We start from the raw sequence: 22056 nt of genomic DNA, 5'->3' as shown, positions 1-22056 counted from the left end.
GTATTAATCCATTTACATTATTTTTATTTGAATACTTCAATATAAACTTCTACATTTGTAAATATCTGAATTTTAAAATTTTTTATATATCATCTAGGTAATATACTAATTTAACAGCTGAGTTGTGGTAATAATGGTTGCATTGAATTCTTTCAGATTGCTAGTTGGACTTTATACATGAACACTGAATGAAATAAGAAAAAGTGATCAGCTGCAGTTAATCGGTTGATCCCATAATTTTTTATTTATAATGATGTTGGCCATTTGTGGCAAGTGCATGAGATCTCACATCCAGCTTGTGATTTTAACAGACAGGAATACATAGAGCTTCACCAGCAAAAATCAATCAATCAATTAGATATTCCGGTCACATGGAGCTCATAAACATGGTTGTACCACCTTCTCCAATCTGAATGCAATCCCAAACAGATGGCTAAATTAATGATAGAATTTTAATCAGGTCAACATTTGATCTGATTACATATAAATTGTCCATGCAACTGCATCACAGTCAATTTTCTTGACAGTGGACATTTCCAACAAAGTATTTTGATTCTTTTGTCTAATAGAGCACAAGCAATCTTGATAATGTGTGATTTTCTTAGTACACAGCTGCTTTGTGTAAACTCTCCTGGCCTGATAAGTGAGTAAATAAACCAGACTGCATAGTGAGACCAGGAGAATGTGCTCAAGTTTTAGTGCTGCAGCTCCAGTGTTACAATTGGCACAATTAACAGACGAGGCATCCAACATGCATACACTCACGCTTTAGGAAAAGCATCCCAATTCTTTCATCTAAGAAAACAATTTATGCTACCTTCAGGCCAAACTCTCCTGCCAGCAATGATCAGACTCAGCAGCTCCCACATCGGAGTTAAAAACTACAACAAAGGCCATAAAGATAAGCACCAAAATTCACATTGCCAATAGATTTTAGGTGGCACATAATTAACCACCACCTATCATTATCAATAGGCAATGTTTTTGATGACATCATGAAGACACCGTCTAATCAACAACATTCAGGTGGGTTAACCCAATTTCTGGCATCCTAGTAAGCACTTCAATGTGCTAACATTTTATTACCGTGCCATTGCTCAGTAAACCTATACCAACACTATCCAGCCAGGACTGAGTATTAAAAGACTTGGAAAAAATGGAAATTTGATTTATATATATATATATATATATATATATATATATATAAAAAAAATAATAATAAAAATGATGCTTTTCCTGCCCTCTGTTTAGGTATTTTTGACCGTATTTGTTTGAGTATGTCTGCCAAAAACGAACTCTGACGTACAGGTGTGCTAACCATAGCAACCAAGGGGCCAAGATGGGATCCAGACAGCAGGAATGCAAGCGTCTAAGATATTTGTAATACCTTAACATAGCCAGTCAAAACTCTCCCAGCCCAGCTGCACAGCAGTGATACATTGTGACGCTCTGGTGGGCCACTCAAACAGTAATGCGCTGAACAGTGGGCCGGGCACTAAGCTCGATACCAAAAAGCCCCAACAGCCCTCAGGACCACACTTTCTTTGCATCTTCATACACACACATCCCCCAGGCTTCTGTACAAGTCCGAGGGTTTATCAAGCTGTCCATCAATTAACAAAGAAACTACATCACACATGTCACAAAGGATGAACAAAAAAAAAATAAACATACCGCATTCCTATAAAAACAAGCCTCAGCTAGCAGCAGGAAGCGAGGAAGGGGTCTACTCAGGAGTTAGCAACAAGAACCAGCAGGAACGCAGTGTGAACAGACTCACGAGCTGCCAGTGGAGACTTCCATATTGTTCTAAAATACGATTCTATTAATTGAATCTATGCTACTACTTACAATAAAGTTATTGTTTTGGTTTAATTTGTTCATGTTATTTGCATGCAATGAAGGGTACACGTAAAAGTTGATCAAAATCAGTTTCAAGTGTTTTAAATTGTTCTGCTGTAGGTTTTAACTGTTTTTATGTCACTTATGCTAAAATCACAACAAATGACGTGCATACTCATGTTATACCAGATTAAGCCATCAGAAATAGCTTGAATTCTAGCCGTCATATTTTTAGTAAGACATCACAAGGATGACCATGACACTTCACTGAATGACCTCCTGGTCCATTTAGGGAAGGGGGGGATTGTTAATGGCTAAAGACGCAACAAAAAGATATTTTTTTTCCTGTTAAAAGGGAGTTTTTCTCCCCACTGTTGTTGATGCATGCTCATGTGGATTTGTTAGTAGTAGTAGTAGAGTATTAGTAGAAAAATCTGTGAGTTGATCAATTCCAAATGTCAATCCATCTCTTAGAGATCCTATGCATTACTACTGATATGATCAGGACTTCAGCTAAAGTGAATTTTCCTTCTTCAACTGTCATGTCTGTCAGAAATTCTCAATTCTATTTGCTACACATACACATGTCATGCTGACCTGGAAAACACAATCTATTCCTACAAGTCAGAAGTGCTCAGATTTTTTCATTGACAAATCAAGAGTTTTGCTTAACTTACCAAGACTAAATAATGCTCGATTTAAAAATAAAAATATCCTTGAGTAACCGGTCATAGCAGCTCCTGTCTGCACACTATGAGACAATACCCTTTCACAATACACTGATGACAATAACAATTCTACACTAAAACAGGAGCCGTCAACACAAAAGTCATTTAAAGAGTGGACAGAAAAAAGGGAGGTTGCGTGTGTCCCTGTGGAAATGACAGCAGCAACTGATGTTTCTTGCCTTTTCTCACCTGCAGTGACGTTACGGTCATTAAGGCTCTGTCCACGGACACCACAACAAGCTGACACATGCTTCCTGAAACTTGTCATCCAGTGAAGTAAAACAGCTTTAACACCAGAACAACTACAGCTGGCTAAGAATAAGTGTATGTGTGAAAAACAATGCCAGTGTGACAAAATGACAAGAACACACTTGTTGGTGACACTTTTTAAAAGTACTCACAAGACACAGTTCCTGAGGTCAGAGTGACATGGATCACTAATAGGGCTGAATGATTTTGGAAAATAATGTAATTGCGATTTTTCTCTACTCAATATTGCGATTGCGATTTAATATGCGTTAAGTTTTTCAAGGGCCTCTTGTCATGTATTTTTCAATGAACACTAGCAATTAAATCATTCTGTTTCATAATAAACAATTTCAGATTTATTTAAACTTTAAATAAATATAAAATATACATTTTAAAGCACAGATTACAACAATAAAGCAAACAAATCTGTGGCTTTACCTCTTCAACATATCTAACTAACTTCACATTTCATGAAACATGTTAACATGTGTGCATTTCTTAAACACTCTCTGAACTTAACAGGACAGTCTATAAATAAATACATAAAATAAACAGATATAAAAAAAATAAAGCTTACTAATACCCAGTCAGTAACACCACACATACTAAAGTGCAGGAAAAGTAAGGAGAACTAATATCTGCTTTAACCAACTGGACGTTTTTTTAGGTAAATCAAACTCCTAACAAACTTAAAATGAATTACTAAAAAAAAAAAAAAATTAATAAAAAATAAATAAAAACTGCAGCCTTTGCGATTAGAAAATCGGGTTTTATGATATCTCGCTACCATCGCAAATGCAATTATCTTTCAGCCTTAATCACGAATGCAATTAACATCTACATGCTTCTAAATTGCAGCATGCTCAGAGATTGACTAATCTCAATGATCATTGTAGCCATCATTGCCCTGTAGTGAAATCACTGGAGAGTCAGAGAAGAATCAATGTCATAGCAGGGTGAGTGAATAGTCCACCATTTCATGTCTGAGCTCCAAGGACCTTCTTTGTCATTAGCAGGAAGCGCTTCAGCTACCTTTGTCTAAAATTAGTTTTTTTTCGTCTGAAAAGCAACAAGACATCTTCAAAGAAAGGGGTTTCAATAATGACCCTTCATCGTGAATAGAAGGCCAGGGGGTAAAATGAAAACAACTACACAGACCTCACTTTGAACATAGGGGAGATGAATGATGAGTAATGGCAAAAAGAGCTTAACAGAGACAGTAGGATGCGTAGATGCCTGAATGAATGATCATAGAAATGAGTCAAGACAAGACACAAAGTAAAAGTCAATTCTAATCTAATCTACAAGAGAATAGCGATGCTATAAAAACCTGAGTTCTGTCCTCCACCTCCCATGTCTCAGCCACTGAAGCACTGATAAAAGTTTAAAACCCACACACCCCCACTGGCAAATAAACTAGAGTTTTGGGTAGGTGGAGAAGTGTAAAAGGTTCTTCTTTCTCTCTCTGGACCATTTCTGACTAATTTTAAAGATTCCTTCCGAAACTGTGGCCCAAACAAGTCAGCCTGTGAAGCATGTTGCCAGCCTCAGCCTGTAATATTGTGTAAATGTCACTGGGCTCATAAAAAGATCATACACATGCTGCAATTAAAGGAACAGATCTTTCCTCTTCTCGTCTTTAAATGGGCTTCACTGTAGTTCGTGACGGTAACAACTGTTTCAGATGAATATGGGGTTGGAGTACGGTAATTTGTTTTACTGGAGCCAGGGGGTCTCATTTTCGTACCCATCGCACAGCGTGTCGTCCGTTTACCGAAAAGAAATACAGTGAGGGATCATTACACGATGAACAAAAAGTCAGTACATTTCATAGCAGCAGCTCAACAGGAGGATCTATTTAAAGCAGCTGACTTATCAAAGGGGAACGCCAGGTCATGTTTAACATTTAACACAAAATAGTTTCATTGCTGTGTATCTGTGCCTTGATTAGGAATATGTATTGAAAACAATATGCTTGTCAATTTAATAGTATAAAATAACATATTTCACATGTTGATATATGAATAAAAATCAAAATGTGAAAAAGAAAAAACAGAAAGTTAACTATGTGAACATAAATAACCACTTGGAAATAAAATGCAAAATAATGTTATTTAGCTTAATGTTTAAACTAGGCTGTTTGTTATTGAATTATTTTCTGGTTGGACACGCCCCCAAGAGATATTGGTGTTAAAACATAGTTACAAGCATTACACATTATATTTAAATTGTAATATAAATGTATTACAGTTAACTTATATTATAATATAACATTTGATTGTTTATTGTTAAACATTTTGGGGGAAAAAAGTTTTGTTTTACCTCAATTTGTGAAAGGTTGTGTTTATTTAGGCAACGTTGCTTCTTAGGCCTTTAAGTAATGTCTTTTTAAAAGGTCATGTGAAAGTATTATTATTTTTTTTAATTTGTTTTGTGCAATAAAAAGAGCTTAAGAGGATTGTTGTGTCATGTAATTTTGTTATGGAATAAGATCAAAACTTATTAAAAGTGCAAAACATGCGATTTCTCTTAGATGATTAATCGATTAATGCGGGTTTTAAAAAAAAAATCAATGACTAAAACAATCGTTATTGCAGCCCTAGTTCAAAGCAAAGCTACGAGCGGTCCCACTGAGTTGATTCATGCTGCGCTCCAACCCGTAAAGTTCAACAGGGAATACCAATTGCAAATACTTGTCAGTTTTAATGAAAAACAGATTTCCAATGACGATGTAAAGCACGGCCTCTTTAGTGAGCAATCAGAAACAATGATGAATAACTGGTACTACTCTTTTCTAGTTACCACCTTTCAGTAGAGTAACCCATGTTTCACCAAACAAATAGGGAAAAGCAGTTCAGATGTAACTGAGCTGAGCCAACCCAACGAGTGCCAAAGGGCAGTGGAAAGTTTAAATATTAACAAAGTTTAAAAAAAACATTGAATAATAAATGAAATTACAAAGAAAGAATGTCAAGCAGCTTTACGGCGGTGCACCAGTAGTGTTGTAATGAGAAGACTATTTAGTAAATAGCAGTAAACAGACAGATCAGTGCAGCTGTGCTGATTTGGATGGCCTATGCAAAAGCTTTTGTGCGCCTATTAAACTCCAGGGAGCCCAAAGAGTGACACAGCATCTGCATTAAAAGATGAAAATGTTATGAAAGGAAACAAGAATAAACAAAATGATCTGGGAAAGGCAAGGCAGAACACAAGCTGGCATTGTGTCTGAAAAAAAAAAGTATTTATCACTGAAGTGCAGAACATCAAAAGGAACATAATACCAGTAAAAAGGTAAAAAAAAAAAACAAGCGTGGCTTTTCTAGTGTCAATGTGTGCCATGTTTGTGAAAGGTGAAAACAACTGCTGTTTAAGGTATGTGGCAGAGGCAAACAGTTAAAACTCAGTGGCATGTCAAAGATCAGTTGTGCATTTGATTTTGTCCCAATTTAATTTGCGAAAACATGTTGACTCAGCAATGATGCATGAAACACTGGAGAAATGGCCTCTTACCTTAGGAAGCATAGGTGTAGCCTTCTTGCTCTTCTTTCCTGACGGATCATCCAGCATATCTGGCTCAAAGGTGTAGAGTTCGGCCAGCTCATTCATTGTAAAGTGCCTCTCGATCTGCTGCTGGTCCACAACTCGGTATGACAGAGACTGTTTGGTAACCTGACGGTCATAGATCTTCTCCTCCATTGTACCCTAAAGGAAAAAGATTACCATATGAGAAGGAACAAAGTAACACTAACTTCACCAAGACATTAAAGGCTCTCCCTTTGTGGTATTTAGAGATGGTTAACTTTTACATAAAAAGAAAAACTGTTCTTAAAACATAGCACATGTTAAAAGTCATGAGCAAATTATACTGTAGAGCAAGGGTTTTCAAAGTGTGGGGCATGCTGTGGCCCCGTGCAAGAAAAAAAGAACCAGAAACTAATTGCGGCAAACAAATATACATTCTCTGAAAACACTTTGCAAACCCCTACTCTAGAGCAAGAGTGTCCTCAGGTTTTTTGACGCACCATCTACTTTTAAAATGGCTTATCTGTATGTATGCACATGTTTAAAATTACGATTGAAAATAATCAAGGTTATTAGTACACAAGAACCAAGCAAATAAAAAAAAAAATAAATAAAAAAAACATGGATTAGAAAGTGCTAATCCTTTCTTTTTTTTGGGGCGGTGTGTCTATTGTCCCTGCTATGGGCTGCCACCCGGTGGTTTAGGACATGCTGGGTTAATCTGTAGTAGTAACATTAAGAATGAAGGCAGATGCTGGAATTTGTGTCACTGCTCACAACAAGAAAAAGTCATGAAGAAGTCATGGTTCTCAAAGTTTGTGCAAAAAACATTTTATACTTTACATAAAGTCAATCAAAACAAGTCTAAGATTGACTACTGAGCAATCTGGCAGCTAATGTGGATGAGACCATCCATGTAAAGTGACCTTTCAAGTTCAACAGGTCAATCACAAATTACAAGCGGCTATGTGCTGAACATGTGAACATATGCTGTGACGTAAGGAGAACAGCTCACCTGGGCCAAAAACCTGTAGACATAGACGGTCTTAATCTGACCAAAGCGGTAAACCCTAAAGATACTCTGGATGTCGTATGAAGGATTCCAGGAGGCATCAAAGATGATGACCCTGTTAGCTCCCACCAGGTTGATGCCAAGAGAACCAGCTCGTGTAGAAATAAGGAACAAACGGCCTCTGTGAGCACAAAGAACAATAACAAAAGTTAGTTTTATGTCATTCAGGATTATTTTTGTCCAGTGTGTTCGGTTTGAACATGCACAACTAAAAGCTATTCAGGTAGTTTGTCTACTCCTGTATTTTTTTAAGATGCTTGCGTGAGTGATGGCACATCACCTTATGTTAGTGGAGTCATTGAACTCCTCAGCCCACTTCTTCCTGGTGGTGGCGTTGGTTGAGCCATCCAGACGATAATAGTCAATGTTCCTGAACCACTTGCCTTCACCTAAACAAGCACAAGACAGCTAAGAACTTTATTTAAGCCTTTTTAGATCATTTAAGCTGCAAAAGACCCTTCCAAATGCTGCAGGCCATCATTTGCTTGGCCTCTTTCTCGTCATAAGGACTTGGTGTGGGCATTAGCGCACTGCAGATTGATGGCTGGGCTGGGTAGGGGGTCAGCCATTTTAAACCCTCAGAATTGCCAACCCCCCTCAGCAGTCCTCATAACTAACATCTCGGTATGTTTCCAATTACGGCGCTGTGATCTTTTCATTACAAATTACAAACCCTTGAGCAAACATTTTTTTTTGTAGAATAAAAAGTCATGGTCTAATCATTTTCAAAAAGAAAGCAAAAACAGCTGCTGAAGTTTAATTAGGAACATGACCTTACACTAGCGGCAATGTGTACGTGTGTGGGTCTGTGTGTGTTTAAGGGTAATAAGCACAACAGCATGTACAGGATTACATGTTGCATGTGGGCTGTCTTGTCAGTCTGAATGCGGCGTCTCTTAAAACACTTCAGTCTTTTCCCAAATTTGAGACAACCTTAAACAAATTTGGGCAGCAAACAAAAAGTACCAAGAACCTCGACTGTCAAACTAGCTAACCTTCAGTTAGTGGCAGGTTTAGTAGGAAATCATTCAAGATGACTCAAAACATCACAAAACCGAGAGACATCAATAAAGTTGAACAAAATTAATATAAGGGTGTATTCACATCTGTGGCTTGTTTGCTTTGTTCCGATTCAGAAACTAAATCGATACAATATTTGCATATTTCATTTGGGTTGTTTGTGTTCACACCACAACAGCCTGTATCAGCAAAAGTTGTAAACAAACGGTGCTTGTAGAGCAGCTGTTCCATCATTGGTAAGAAATCCCAGAAGAAACGACGGAAAGTCAATGAAGTAGTTGATTAGGTTCGGGTACCGTAGATCTTTGTCCCTATGGCTGACTCACTAGATGAATCAGGTGTATTTAACCTATGAAGTTTAGTGCGGCATCGTTCAAGATTGACTGGATTAAAATGCGCAGTGTGGAAGGCAAGGCAAGACAGAGGCGCGGAGAGAACGGAGTAGATGCCAGCGGTTTATTGTAGGACTTCACTACAAGACAACACCACCATATATACAAGACTTCCTGATTGTGCAACCAATCCCACCGTGACACATACCCTGGCCAATCTGGCGATGAGTGCCCCTAGTGGACCGCCACACAGGCCCCCCCCGAAACGACAGAATGGGCACCAGGCACAACAAAACCCAGCACCAACACGTCAAAGAAAGGACAACATATCAAAAAACAAAACATGAACCCAGAACGGGCAAAAGCACCTCAAGTCCCCCGAGGAGGTCTAATAGGACGACCATAACGGCTGACTCGCAAAGTCCCAGGAGGGTCAGACACCAGCAGGCGCGGGGGGCGACCACGACGGCGGCGGGCTCGACCCGGACGAGGGGGCACACCCGGCAACAAAACCAGGCGGGGAACAGAGTCCGTAGCAGCAGCAGGAGCAGCAGAAGCAGGAACAGCAGCAGGAGCAGTAGCAGCAGCAGCAGGAGGACGACCCCGGCGAGGAGGCAGGGCCGGAACCATCAACCCGTCGGGGTCCTGGTGAGCAGGCTTCAGACGATCAACAGAGACCCGCTCCAGGCGACCACCAAAGTCAATGACAAAGTTCTTAGGCCCCGCCTCCACAACCCGAAAGGGCCCATCGTATGGAGGTTGGAGCGGGGAGCGGTGGCCACCACGCCGGAGAAACACAAATCTCGATGACAGGAGATCCCTCGGCACTCGGAAACGAGGCAAACAGTGGTGCACAGGAACTGGAGCCAGCGCCCCTGCGGCCCCCTCAATGGGCAGACGAGGGGCCATCGGGACCGCCGGAGCCGAGGCAGCAGGCAGGAAATCCCCCGGGACCCTCAGAGGCTGCCCATACACCAGTTCAGCGACAGAAGACTGAAGATCCTCTTTGGGAGCAGAGCGCAGGCCCAACATGACCCACGGCAAACGGTCAACCCAGCCCCCATCCGTGAGGCTGGCCCGAAGAGCGGCCTTGAGGGAGCGATGGAAACGCTCACAGAGGCCATTCGCCTGGGGGTTGTAGGCTGTAGTGCGATGGAGCCGCACCCCCAGGCCCACAGCCATGGCGTCCCACAGCCCCGATGTGAATTGGGCCCCCCTGTCCGAAGTCAAATCCGCAGGTGTGCCGAACCGCGAGACCCAAGCAGAGATGAAGGCCCGGCCCACCACGTCCGTCGACGTAGATTCCAGGGGCACCACCTCCGGCCACCGAGTGGTTCTATCCACCATAGTCAGGAGATGCGTGCAGCCACGAGAAGGGGGCAAAGGACCGACCAAATCCACGTGCACGTGGTCAAAACGCCTTTCCGGCACCAGAAAAGGCTCCAGCGGAGCCCTGACGTGTTGGTGGACCTTAGCCCGCTGACAAGGCACGCAGGCAGCGGCCCATCCTTTGACGTCTCTGCGCAACCTTGGCCAGACGAACTTAGCGCTCACCAGCTTCACAGACGCCTTAACACCGGGATGAGACAAGGCGTGAACAGCATCGAAGATCCTGCGACGCCAGCCTACAGGAACCAGAGGCCGCGGCTGTCCGGTGGCCACGTCGCACAGCAGAGTGGTCCCATCCTCATGGCAGGGCACGTCCACGAGCTGCAAACCCGTCACAGCAGAACGACAGGCCTGGAGATCTGCATCGCCGTCCTGATCCACCGCCATAGCCGAATAATCCAAGCCTAGATGTACAGAGGAAACCAACACACGAGACAGACAGTCCGCCACCCCATTGTGCTTACCAGCAACGTGTTGAATGTCCGTGGTAAACTCTGAGATTGCGGCCAGCTGCCGCTGCTGGCGGGCAGACCAAGGATCCGAGACTTTGACCAGGGCAAAGGTCAACGGCTTATGATCCACAAACGCCGTGAACCGGCGGCCCTCCAACAGGAAACGGAAATGACGAGTGGCGAGGAAAAGAGCCAGGAGCTCCCTGTCGAACGTGCTGTATCTCCTCTCTGCAGTGCGGAGCTGCCTGCTGAAGAAAGCGAGGGGCTGCCATGCTCCAGCCACCCACTGCTCACACACCGCGCCCACAGCAATGTCCGACGCATCTGTAGTGAGAGCCAGTGGAGCCGAGGGAGAGGGATGCGCCAACAAGGCAGCCCCCGCCAGAGCGGCCCTGGCCGCCTCGAACGCCTGCAACCTGTCAGAGGACCAGGCCACTTCCTGCGACCCCTTCATCCCGCGAAGAGCCTCATACAGGGGATGCATGAGGTGAGCAGCACGAGGGATGAACCGATTATAAAAGTTCACCATGCCCAGGAACTCCTGGAGCTGCTTGACAGTAGACGGGCGTGGAAAACCCGTAACTGCCTCCACCCGTGCAGGTAGCGGAGCAGCCCCCAGCGAGGAAACCCGGTGGCCGAGGAAATCAATGTCAGAGAGCCCAAACTGACACTTTGCTGGGTTGACAATCAGGCCATGAGAACTCAGCCGCCTAAACAACAGACGCAGATGCTCCAGATGTTCGGCTGCCGAAGCACTGGCAACCAAAATGTCATCCAAATAAACAAACAGAAAAGGTAAATCCCGTAACACAGAGTCCATGAGTCGTTGAAAGGTCTGCGCGGCCCCCCGCAGGCCAAAGGGCATCCGCAAAAATTCGAATAATCCAAATGGGGTTATAATAGCAGTTTTGGAAACATCCGCTTCATGCACAGGCACCTGATGGTAGCCCCGCACTAAATCCACTTTGGAAAAAACGGAAGCTCCAGCGAGCTGCGCAGAGAAATCCTGAATGTGCGGGATAGGATAGCGGTCTGGTGTGGTGACAGCATTCAGCCGCCGGAAATCACCACACGGCCGCCACCGCCCCCCCGGCTTGGGCACCATGTGCAGAGGCGAGGCCCATGGACTGTCGGAGCGCCGTACGATCCCCAAGCGCTCCATAGTTGCAAACTCCTCCTTCGCCAGGGACAGTTTAGCAGAGTCCAGACGCCGCGAACGAGCAAAGACGGGCGGCCCAACTGTAGGGATGAAGTGCTCCACGCCGTGCTTAGCGACTGCTGCCGAAAACGTCGGCACAGTCAGATCAGGAAACTCAGCGAGGAGGCGCTGATATACATCCCCAACAGCGAGAACCCGGGGCAGGGCCACCGGTTCAGCCCCCCCCAAAGAGCAGGGGTAGGTGGAGAACGAGACAGGGTCAATCAAACGGCCATTAGACACATCAACGAGCAGCCCATGAGCACACAAAAAATCTGCACCCAAAATAGGCACAGCGACTGAGGCAACCACAAAATCCCACAAAAACTGACGTCCAGAAAAAGAAACAGTCACTGACCTGGAGCCAAACGTACGGATGGTAGTACCATTAGCCGCACTCAGCGGGAGTCCCCGGCTGTCACTCAGCACATCGACGGCAGACGCAGGCAGGATGCTCCTCTGGGCGCCGGAATCCACCAACCAACGCCGTCCCGACACGTCATCCACGACAAACAGCAGCTTGGCCACCCCGCCAGCGCCCACAGCCGCTACTGAGCACTGGCCCTGGCGTTTCCCTGAGCCAGAAAAGCACACGGCGGCACGCAGCGCTTAGCCTTAGCACCGAACCGCCGATGGTAAAAACAAAGCGCGTCCTCCCGCCGGCGACGGTCCGTCACCGCGGCCACAGCGCCCACCTCGTCCGGCGCCGACCAGGAAGGCTCAGGAAGCAGGGCATGCACGCCGCACGGCCGGTTAGCCAGCAGAATCCGGTCCGCCTCCTCCGCCAAACCCCTGTAGTCCTTGGTAGCAACCAGCGGCGAGCTCGCCAGCGCAGTACGTACAGGAGGCGGCAGCTGACGGAGGAAAAGCTGCACAAACAAAAAGGAAGCATCCCCCGAACCGAGCAACGCCAGCATGTTCTCCATCAGCTCCGTCGGCTTACCATCCCCCAAACCGTTGAGGGACAGGAGCCGGTCGGCCCGCTCGGCATCCGACAGCTGATACAGCCTTAAAAGCAAAGCCTTAATAGCGGCATATTTACCGTCCGCCGGGGGTTCCCGCAACACGCACATCGCCCGACGCGTAGTCTGAGCATCCAGAGCAGCGACAACATGGTAGTAGCGGGTGTCATCCACAGTAATCCCACGAAGCCGAAACTGAGCCTCGATATGCTGAAACCAGGGCTCGGGGTCGTGCTGCCAAAACTCCGGAAGCTTAACAGTAGCCGCATAGACCGCAGGAGCAACAACCGGCGCAAGCGGAACGGCATCGCCAGCGGCAAGCGACATGGTCGAGAGCGGAAAAAGAAAATCACGTCGAGGTCACCAATGTGGAAGGCAAGGCAAGACAGAGGCGCGGAGAGAACGGAGTAGATGCCAGCGGTTTATTGTAGGACTTCACTACAAGACAACACCACCATATATACAAGACTTCCTGATTGTGCAACCAATCCCACCGTGACACATACCCTGGCCAATCTGGCGATGAGTGCCCCTAGTGGACCGCCACAGCAGTTAATTAAAAATGCTTGAAGCGGACGTCATTCATCGTAGCTGCTGCTTCTCCTGAAAACATGGCGATGTAAACAAAACTAGTTACGTGACGTCCGGATCTCTATGGAACAACAACAGTGTTTGTGTGGCTAGTTTGTTCTATGATTACTCCATCAGTGTTACATAAATGATGAAAATATCTAGTTTTGCCGTGAATCAAAACTGCACAATGCACATGGAAGTATTGACTTACCCCATCTAATGAAAAGGACAGGTACCGCCTTAAATATTCACAGACAATGGGCTGTGATGGGCAACTTTCTGCACGTAACATATTCACATGACATTCTTGTTTTGGTTGACAGCCAGGTGTATCACCGCACCTAATCATTGGTGGATGAACCACAGTTACGAGTCAGTTTCTGGGTCAGCTATGTTCTCATTGCAAACAAACCGCTACAGGTGTCATAAGGATGCGAGCCGAGACCACCTCTTCTAGTCAATCTCAGGCCGCTTGTTTTACGTCAAACAAATCTACCTTTGGAGAAAATGCTCTCTGTGTCGGAACAAACAGACAGGTGTGAATACGCCCTAAGAGAGGCATGAGTACATTAGTAAACCAAAAGCATCTACAGCCTGCAAAGCACACCTTTGTATGGAGATACTTTCTCCTCATCTTTAGCTCTGCAAGCCAATTCCAGGAAATCCTCGATCAAGTCCAGAGAGATTAGAGACTGACTAAATACTAACCTAAAGAAAAAACACAACAATTTTAGAAGAAACAAGTCAGTCTCAATTAATTCACCATTTCCTCCAGCAACTCTACTAAAACAATAGCAGCACAGGCCATCCTACACTTTATCATCCACTTCTTCAGCCATGCGCAGGATCTCAAAGAGGACCGTCATCTTTCCGGAGTGTTCCAGGATCTCAGCATCAGCATCAGTGACAAACTCTCTGTGCCAGTCAAAAGCAGGACTCCCGGGTGTAGAGTTTGTGGGCCGTGCTGTTCAAGAAGGAGAGGGTTAAGCATCTTACAGGCAGAACTGCTAGATCCATGATCAGACTATTATTGTTGACCATTATTGGACATCATTATATTAACAATATAGGGTTATGGCATGTCAATAAATAATGATATGCTTGTTTTGAAATAACTTGCTTATTTAGAGGTGCAAATGCATCTCGATTAGCTTCCCTAACTGAACCAGTGACCTTAATAAGTGTGTATGAACTTACGTTCCTCGACAGGCTCTGGTCTGTTTCGACCTCCCCCTTCTCCATTTCTGCCTCGAGAGATAGTGTTCCACTCCTTGATGACCTCCACCTCATCACTGTCCGAGTCCTCAGAGCCTCTCTTTTTTCCTTTTCCTTTCTTCTTTTTCCTATCGAGAAAGAGAAAACATCACAGATACATGAAAGAAAGAACAAAATGAAGATCATATATAAAGGGTCATGAGACAACTCTGTTCTATTTGGCACAACACAAATAGTACTGGATTGAAAATATGTGGGAATAAAAGAATAAAAGAAAATGAGTGGATTTACTTTTTGGCTTTTTCATCCTCAGAAGTCATACTCATTTCGGATTCTTCAGTTTCTGAAGCAATGAACTCTTCCATGCTGTCCTCATCAAAGAAACCCTGGAAGAGAGTGTGCTGACATGAAGCTTAACGTGCAATCAAACAGATCTGCTAAGACAGAGCCGGGCCAACGCTTGGAGAAACAATGCATACATAAATTAAATCTGCTGCAGTGGCAATATGTACGTACGACCTGTCAGCACACATTCCCATTTGTGTTTCCCACAGAGATTGTGTGTTTTGGGCAAACATATTCCCAGCTTTTTGGATAGTGTTTGGTGTGTGGATTAGTCTCGTCTTTGTTGGACCTACCCTGTTTTCTTTACTGATGTAATCCAGCTGAAGACACCAAGGATGAGTCCAGATTCTGCTGAGCATCTGGAAATCCTGGAAGAGTTTGGTCCCCGAGCGGCCTCGGCCCCCCTCCAAAGCATTCCCCACACCTGCTCACAAGGGATAAAGTGTATGAAGAGAAAGATTGATGAGTGCACTTGCTAAATGTTAAGACCACAAGCTCTGACTCTGGTCATACACAAACCTTTAGAGACAGAGAATAATATTTTAAAACAAGTTTTATGGAAATGTTTTTTTTTTTACTTATGAAACTGCATTAGTTTTGCACACCAAATTATATCTGATTATCTGTTCAATTATCTGTCCTGCATGTTAATCTTCATTGAGTGGTAGATTTTAGACCACAACACATCTCACCACCTCAGTCTGACATAACTCTGCTTTTCTTTGTCTTTGCTTTGGGTTGGCCCTTCTACGACAAAGTTTTCTTTCCCTTTCATTTATGCCGGACACACCCTACTCCTTCACCCCCTTCTTACCCCACGCCCTCCACTCCCTCTCTCCCAGAGCTCTTCATTAGGGAAATGTGGGAAACTGGGCTTAAACTCTGCCTGCGGCACGGTGCCAGCTGCCATTCGTACACACACACACTAAGGCACATTCTTGAAGGAGAGTCCACCAAATGACTTAACAATACACCAGAAGTAAGTAAGGGACCAGAGAGGCCTTCCATTCATCTGAAAACCTGTTCACAGCAAATGACACGCAGTAAAGAGAACACTCAGCCAGAAGGATTTCACCTCAGACTGGACTACAAGCATTTTCCAGTGGAAATTCTCATTCCAATTTTCAGCCTGAGAGCTAACCATGGGTGTGTGAAACAAGACAAGAAAGAGAAAAAAAACGACTACTTTCTGCCTCTAGAGGTCCCGCCTACCATAACACCCAGGAAGCCAGACACCTTTGAGCCAGACAAGTAGTTTACTCATACTCCACAACCCTGAGATGAAAAAACTCCCACCTGTGAAGTTCTCCAGGTAGTATTTGTAAAGTTTACACTGAATCGGAGTTATCCGAAGTGACAGCACATATTCGTGCTTGGGAGGCAGGAACTTAGTGAGGGCTGTGTAGTCTTTCCTCTGTGAAGAAAGAAGAAAAATAATCATCTTCAATGGACTATAAAGATTCAGTTTTTATGGAGTTCGAAAGCTTTTGAATGCTCTGTCCAACCTGGACACAGCCAGCCAGCATTTCATAGAGGATGTGCGCCCTCTTCTTCATGATTCGGACATCCTGGAGCGTGGAGTCGGCACACTGGCCATTCTGAATGGGGTTAATAAAGCGGTTCCTGAACTCCTTGACAGACCCCAGCAGGTTCTCTTTGATGAAGTTCACCATGCAGTGGTCTAGTGAAAGGAATTAAGTTAAAACCAAAGCAAAATCAAAAATACAGTCCCATGTAAATACAGAAAAGTTTAAATAGTGCTTGTTTTGTGTTCTGATCACAATGGGAAATCGTACACTCAATAAGGTTGTTTTGCAGAGGTGTTCCAGTCAGCACGATCCTCCTCCTCGTCCTGATGGAGTTCATGGCTTTGGACACTGCAGAGGCCTCGTTTTTCAGGATGTGCCCTTCGTCACAAATCACCAAGTCTGGACCTGAAAGGAAAAAATATCCAAAACAACTTTTTTAAAAACAACTTCAGAAGAGTTGCTCTAATAAAACAGCCTGGCACGATTAACAGAACAAAAACAAAAATACTTTCTGTTGCTCAAATGTTAAAATGAAAGTGAATTCAAGGATCATCAGGGGACGGCATCTGCCTAGAATGATTTTTAATATAAGACTTGTATTAATATTGACCCCATGAAACCATTTGAATTAAAAATGTGATCCAATACCATAGCTCTACCCCATTGTCCTGTATATGTCTGACTCTTAGATCAGTCTGGAGTTTCGTCACAATTTGAGTCAGGCGGCATGTTTACCATTTGTAAAGACAAAGATTTGAGAAGAGAGAAAACATCTACCAAGTGTACCATTACCTAGTGAAAAGCTGCCATGAAAATGACAATGAGGTGATTAAAGCAGTGAAAGATGTGGAGAACTGTTTCAGTTTTAGAAATGGCAATCATTGCAGTTCTCATCATTGCAGTCGAACAGCTGCATGTCAAATGTGCCTTAAAGGGCTCATGATACCAAAAGTCATATTGATGCAAAATGCAAGAACACACCCTAAATAAAGCGTGCACAAAATATTTTCCAATATCATGTTCATATTAATGTTAAATTTAGCATTTTACTGTTGCTTTTCTGTTCTGCTTTTCAGAGAGTAAATTAAATGGTTTTTAGGTGTAAAGTGATGCTCGCATTATTAACAGTCTTTCTTGCCTTGGACTGGGAATTTGTGTGGAAAACACCAATAAATTGATTCAATTCTTAGTTACTGCAGACACATGATAGAGTTGAGGTGAGTGTGGTGAGATTATAAGAACCAGTGAAAAACATTAAAAAAAACAGTGGCCAAATATTTTCAATATAGTAAGTTGACTGTTCATTAAAATATTTCTGCTTCTTTTGGGTCTTTGTATTTTTTTTCTCATCAATAATATCATTATATTAGGCTTGGGCGGCAATAAAGTAATACCCTATACCGCGGGGTCATAAAAATAATGTTATCAGTTTCAATGCTGCCATTAAAAAAAAAAATGCAATATGTATGTATAGGACATAATGATTGATTATTAAATATAATTTATTTAATGCCTAAACATGATTCTACATCCAGGAGCACTTATGTGTTGAATGGGTTTTTGCTCAAAGTTGAAAAATTTGAACTTTTCAAGTGACAACTTCCCTGTCCTTCATTGTCTGTATAGCCAAGGCAGCAGCTCCTCCCTCCCGCTACAGAGACGGCTGCAGCAGAAGGCTGCCGATAGACTCTTCCTCAACGTACCAGGGCAAAATTAAAGCGGTTAACTCCTTGAATAAGCCTACATTTTGAGTGAACTCATCCTTTAGTATCTCCGTAAACTGATCATTTAAACAGTAAAAGCGGCATCGTAAATGATAAATTGTGTGAACGCACCCTGAGCCTTACGTCATAATTTTTAATTAGTCACGATAATACCGTATACCACGGTAAAAATAGGGTGGTTTGACGGTATCAAAATTTGGATAACGTCCAACTCTACTCTAAATAGGTTGAAAATGACTAAAATGCTCTCAGCTTAAGGGGGGGCAACGTCTCTTCTGGGGGGAAAAAAATGGGTGCCAACATTTCATGTGCAGGTGCGTTCAATTGAGAAAATTGGTAGCACCAGTGCTACCAGTGTAAAAGTTAGTGTACAGCCCTGGTTTGCGTGGAAAGCCCATTATTAAAGGAACTGCAGGAACTTCTCAAATAAGCACCATGTATCACTCCCCGTCCGATTATGTAACAGACGTCTGTAATCACTACGGTGTAAACAATAAAGAAACCTGTAAACAGAATGTCTATCTGCAACTCATGCTTACGCTACATTCAGACTGCCGGCAATTGTGACCCAAATCAGATTGGCACTTTTTTTTTTTTACCAGATTTTTTCATATAAAAAGATGTTAAAAACTTAAAATGTCCAAACTGGTGTCATGTGCCTTTTAATGGTTTATTTGGTTCTAGTTTATTATGTAATTCACCATTGAAAGAAATATCTTGTAGACAAAAAGTAATATGTATTGTTTGATTTGATGAATTATTGCATTTCATTTAAATTAGATTTAATTACTGATTAGTTCATGATTGATCAACTAATCCATTTGTTTTGCTCATCATGTAATGTGGAAATGTAATTGGTTATTTACTGTATCACATTATTTCAAATATATTGGTTAATGTATTGTTTGGAAAATCCATATCAGTTAACACAATATTTAGTCACTAATTTTGAGCTATCATGGATGTCATGAAAACAAAAAAAACTGTTAATTCTATTGAGAGGATATGGAAAGTAGAAACAGGAAGCTTGGCATCTTGTGTTGTTCTAATAGCATCACAACATCAATGCTCTTCCCATAACTCTTATGACAGCAATGAACATTTTTAAAACATTACATGTCTTAATAGGTCTTTCTTGAAGGTTATCTCACTGCCAAAACAAAAAACAACAAAATGAGCATGAGTCGTTAGTTTACCTGGTTCAACCAGTGTCTTCTGAAAGATCTCTTTGAGCTTCTTGCTCTTGGTGTTTCTTCCCTGTGTCAGGTTACGGTACATCTCATAGCCAATGATCATCACACCGCCTGACTCTTGCCATCGCTGCAGGGCATAAGATCGCTCCTGTGGTCTCTTCACCGTGGCCAGCTCAATCACCTGTTAATCACAGGACAGGTCAACATCTGAGGTGCAGCACAGCAGTGGAATGCTTCCACCTTTAAAGATTTCAGAAGCCACTCATCACCTCTAAACTCTCATCATCCTCCATGCCTTCCTGCCACTTCTCGAACTCATTGACCCAGTTCAGGACAGTGTTGAGAGGACAAACCACCAGTGCTGTGCTGAAGTCTAATTTCTCACAGAGCAACAACGTATGTAGAAAGGCTACCACCTACAGGACAAAGGGAGAAATGCAGTTACAATGATTTACGTGATTGGGATTAGGTGGACTTAGCTTAAACGCTTCATTACATTAAACTGACTGAGATCATGTGAGCAGTTTCACCTAACGCAGACACCGCGTGTGCAATGGTTTAACCAATACTTGGTCTTTATCCAGTAATTCACAGCATATTCTCAACAGGAAAGGACCACATTGCTGTCTCTATTACCTGTAGGGTTTTTCCCAGGCCCATACAGTGAGCAAGGATGCACCCAGAGCCTGAGGACTTCTGAACCTTTTTCACTGACTCACAGCAGCAGTCCCACATAAACTGAACACCTAAAAAAAATGAAGGTAGATGATGGGATGGAGCATAATTGAAAATATGTTTAGAAGACGTCACGGAAAAGACTGAATCTTTTACAAAATGTCTTCTTACCATCGACCTGGTGAGGTTTGAGCTTTGTGACCAGGTTCCTGTGCACCTGCACCAACGGCTCCTTGGTCTCTTCATCTTCATCAAGCACCAGTTTGGTGGTGATGGGACAAGCGATCTGAGAAGACTCCCCAACTTCAATCACCTAATACAGGTTTGGAAGCAGGGAGAGGGGAGCCACACACAAAAATACACTGATTAAGTAAAAAAAGCATTCTACAGTTCATGACATGAGTAGATTTCGCTACGATAAATCCTGTGAGCGTATTGTACCCCAGTTACTATGTTATTTGTAGAAAAATTGTGGTTGTTTTTTGACAATGCTATTATCAACTGAAATACCATCCTAATGACATTTCATTGAAGCTTCTAAGGGACTGTAAAGACGTATCCAGACCAGTGTTTTACCTCTCGAAGTTTTGTTTTAAGTGCTTCTCTCTCAGCTATGCGCTTCCTCCTGTCCTCTTCCTCTTTCAGGGCGTCCCTAGTCTCTGTCCGCAGCTTGTCATCCTTCAGGATTTTTCGGATCTTTTTCCGGGCTTTGCGATCCTCTCCATCCTCACCCTCTTCCTCTCCACTCTGTAAAAAAAAAGAGATTTAAGTTCAGCCTTCATATCTTAGGGGCTAAGGAAAATGAAACATCCTCTCCACCAACTTGAAGTGGAAAATCACAATTTGTCTGATCGCAACCATCCACTCAGGTGTTAGGTGGCAATAAGGGAGCTCTAATAGAAGTTCCTTTTACGCATCATCTTGGGCCTATGATTTTCTGTGATAGTAGAAAACGGACAAAAAATACGGAATTTACTTCCTGAAACTGCAATATCGTTATTGTTTTCAGGTTGTTGTTGCTTTTGTTTTGTTTTCTAAGTCAAGCAGGAATTGCAATGTGACAAAATATACCATGACATGCATGTTTTGTGAAAATATTACGCACTGAACCCGTTAATACAAGTCTTCATTAAAAGGGGGTCAGAGAGACAGAAATGTCAATTCTCAAGCATAATCTGACATAATATGGACTCTGATTTCTGAAATGGAAATAGCTATAAGACATGGACAAGATCAACATGTCTTGGGAGAACATCACACATTTACACAAAATATTCTTCACCATAAAACAGCTGGTCTAATGTTTAGCTTCAGTAAGTGTACCAAACGGCTGGACATCAAATCTCATGCAAAATCATGCCGTGTATAAATATGAAATTAATGATAAAAGTAATCAATAATCATATTAAGCACGTTTGGCACAATTCAGAAGTTAGATAAAGCCTGTAATGACCTCTAATTAGGGAAAGCTGATGAAATGGAAATGAAACACAGAAATGGTTAAACTCTGAAAGTTTGAAATGAAAAAAATCAGAGGCTCTAATCAAGCATGACTTGACTGGCGAACTTGACGTAGAATCCTTTCCTCGGCCTGATGGAAACGTCAAAAGATCCACCAACTGAAATAGGTTTCATGCACCTTCTCATTGCTGGAAGAGGAGTCCTGAACTTTGATCCTGCGTCGCTTCTTCTTCTGCTTGTAGCTCCTCTCATTTTTCTCATTTTCCTTTTTCTTTGAAGAACTGGAAGCCCAAAACCAAACATACACAATTAAAATTCAGGCGGTGAAAAAATTTGTACAACTGTAACAACATGGTACCACTGGCACTTGTGTTTTTTGGTGTTCTGAGGTAATTTCCCATTAAGGGATAGTACCGCCTTGGCATGCATGTAACAACTTACCGTGTTTTTCTGCGCTTCTTGTCATTATCCGAGTCACTCAGCACTTCACTCACTCCCGACTCTTCTTCACTAGATTCAGATTTTTCAAAATCTGAGTCTTCAGAGTCATCACTGCCCACTGAAATACAAAATAG

The 22056-nt window shown here is 43.0% G+C and overlaps 1 protein-coding gene across 1 annotated transcript in view; it reads right to left on the bottom strand.

Annotated features, from left to right (window-relative positions):
• atrx (ATRX chromatin remodeler) overlaps window positions 1–22056 on the bottom strand; it is a 43378-nt gene that overhangs the window by 7223 nt on the left and 14099 nt on the right. Inside the window, exons 12-29 of the mRNA XM_028459003.1 lie at window positions 21923–22040; window positions 21660–21762; window positions 20597–20767; window positions 20192–20333; window positions 19982–20091; window positions 19615–19761; window positions 19349–19526; window positions 16696–16833; window positions 16405–16580; window positions 16196–16313; window positions 15193–15323; window positions 14846–14940; window positions 14537–14682; window positions 14153–14303; window positions 13947–14047; window positions 7694–7802; window positions 7357–7534; window positions 6330–6521 (exon numbers count right to left, since the gene is read on the bottom strand). Of these exons, the coding sequence (XP_028314804.1) occupies window positions 6330–6521; window positions 7357–7534; window positions 7694–7802; window positions 13947–14047; window positions 14153–14303; window positions 14537–14682; window positions 14846–14940; window positions 15193–15323; window positions 16196–16313; window positions 16405–16580; window positions 16696–16833; window positions 19349–19526; window positions 19615–19761; window positions 19982–20091; window positions 20192–20333; window positions 20597–20767; window positions 21660–21762; window positions 21923–22040 (2504 nt within the window). The remainder of the gene's footprint in view (window positions 1–6329; window positions 6522–7356; window positions 7535–7693; window positions 7803–13946; window positions 14048–14152; window positions 14304–14536; window positions 14683–14845; window positions 14941–15192; window positions 15324–16195; window positions 16314–16404; window positions 16581–16695; window positions 16834–19348; window positions 19527–19614; window positions 19762–19981; window positions 20092–20191; window positions 20334–20596; window positions 20768–21659; window positions 21763–21922; window positions 22041–22056) is intronic.

The sequence above is a fragment of the Gouania willdenowi genome, chromosome 10 (assembly GCF_900634775.1).
Source record: "Gouania willdenowi chromosome 10, fGouWil2.1, whole genome shotgun sequence".
NCBI classification, from domain to species: domain Eukaryota; kingdom Metazoa; phylum Chordata; class Actinopteri; order Blenniiformes; family Gobiesocidae; genus Gouania; species Gouania willdenowi.
The sequence above is the reverse complement of the archived record's forward strand: the minus strand, read 5'-3'. Positions and strand labels throughout refer to the sequence as shown.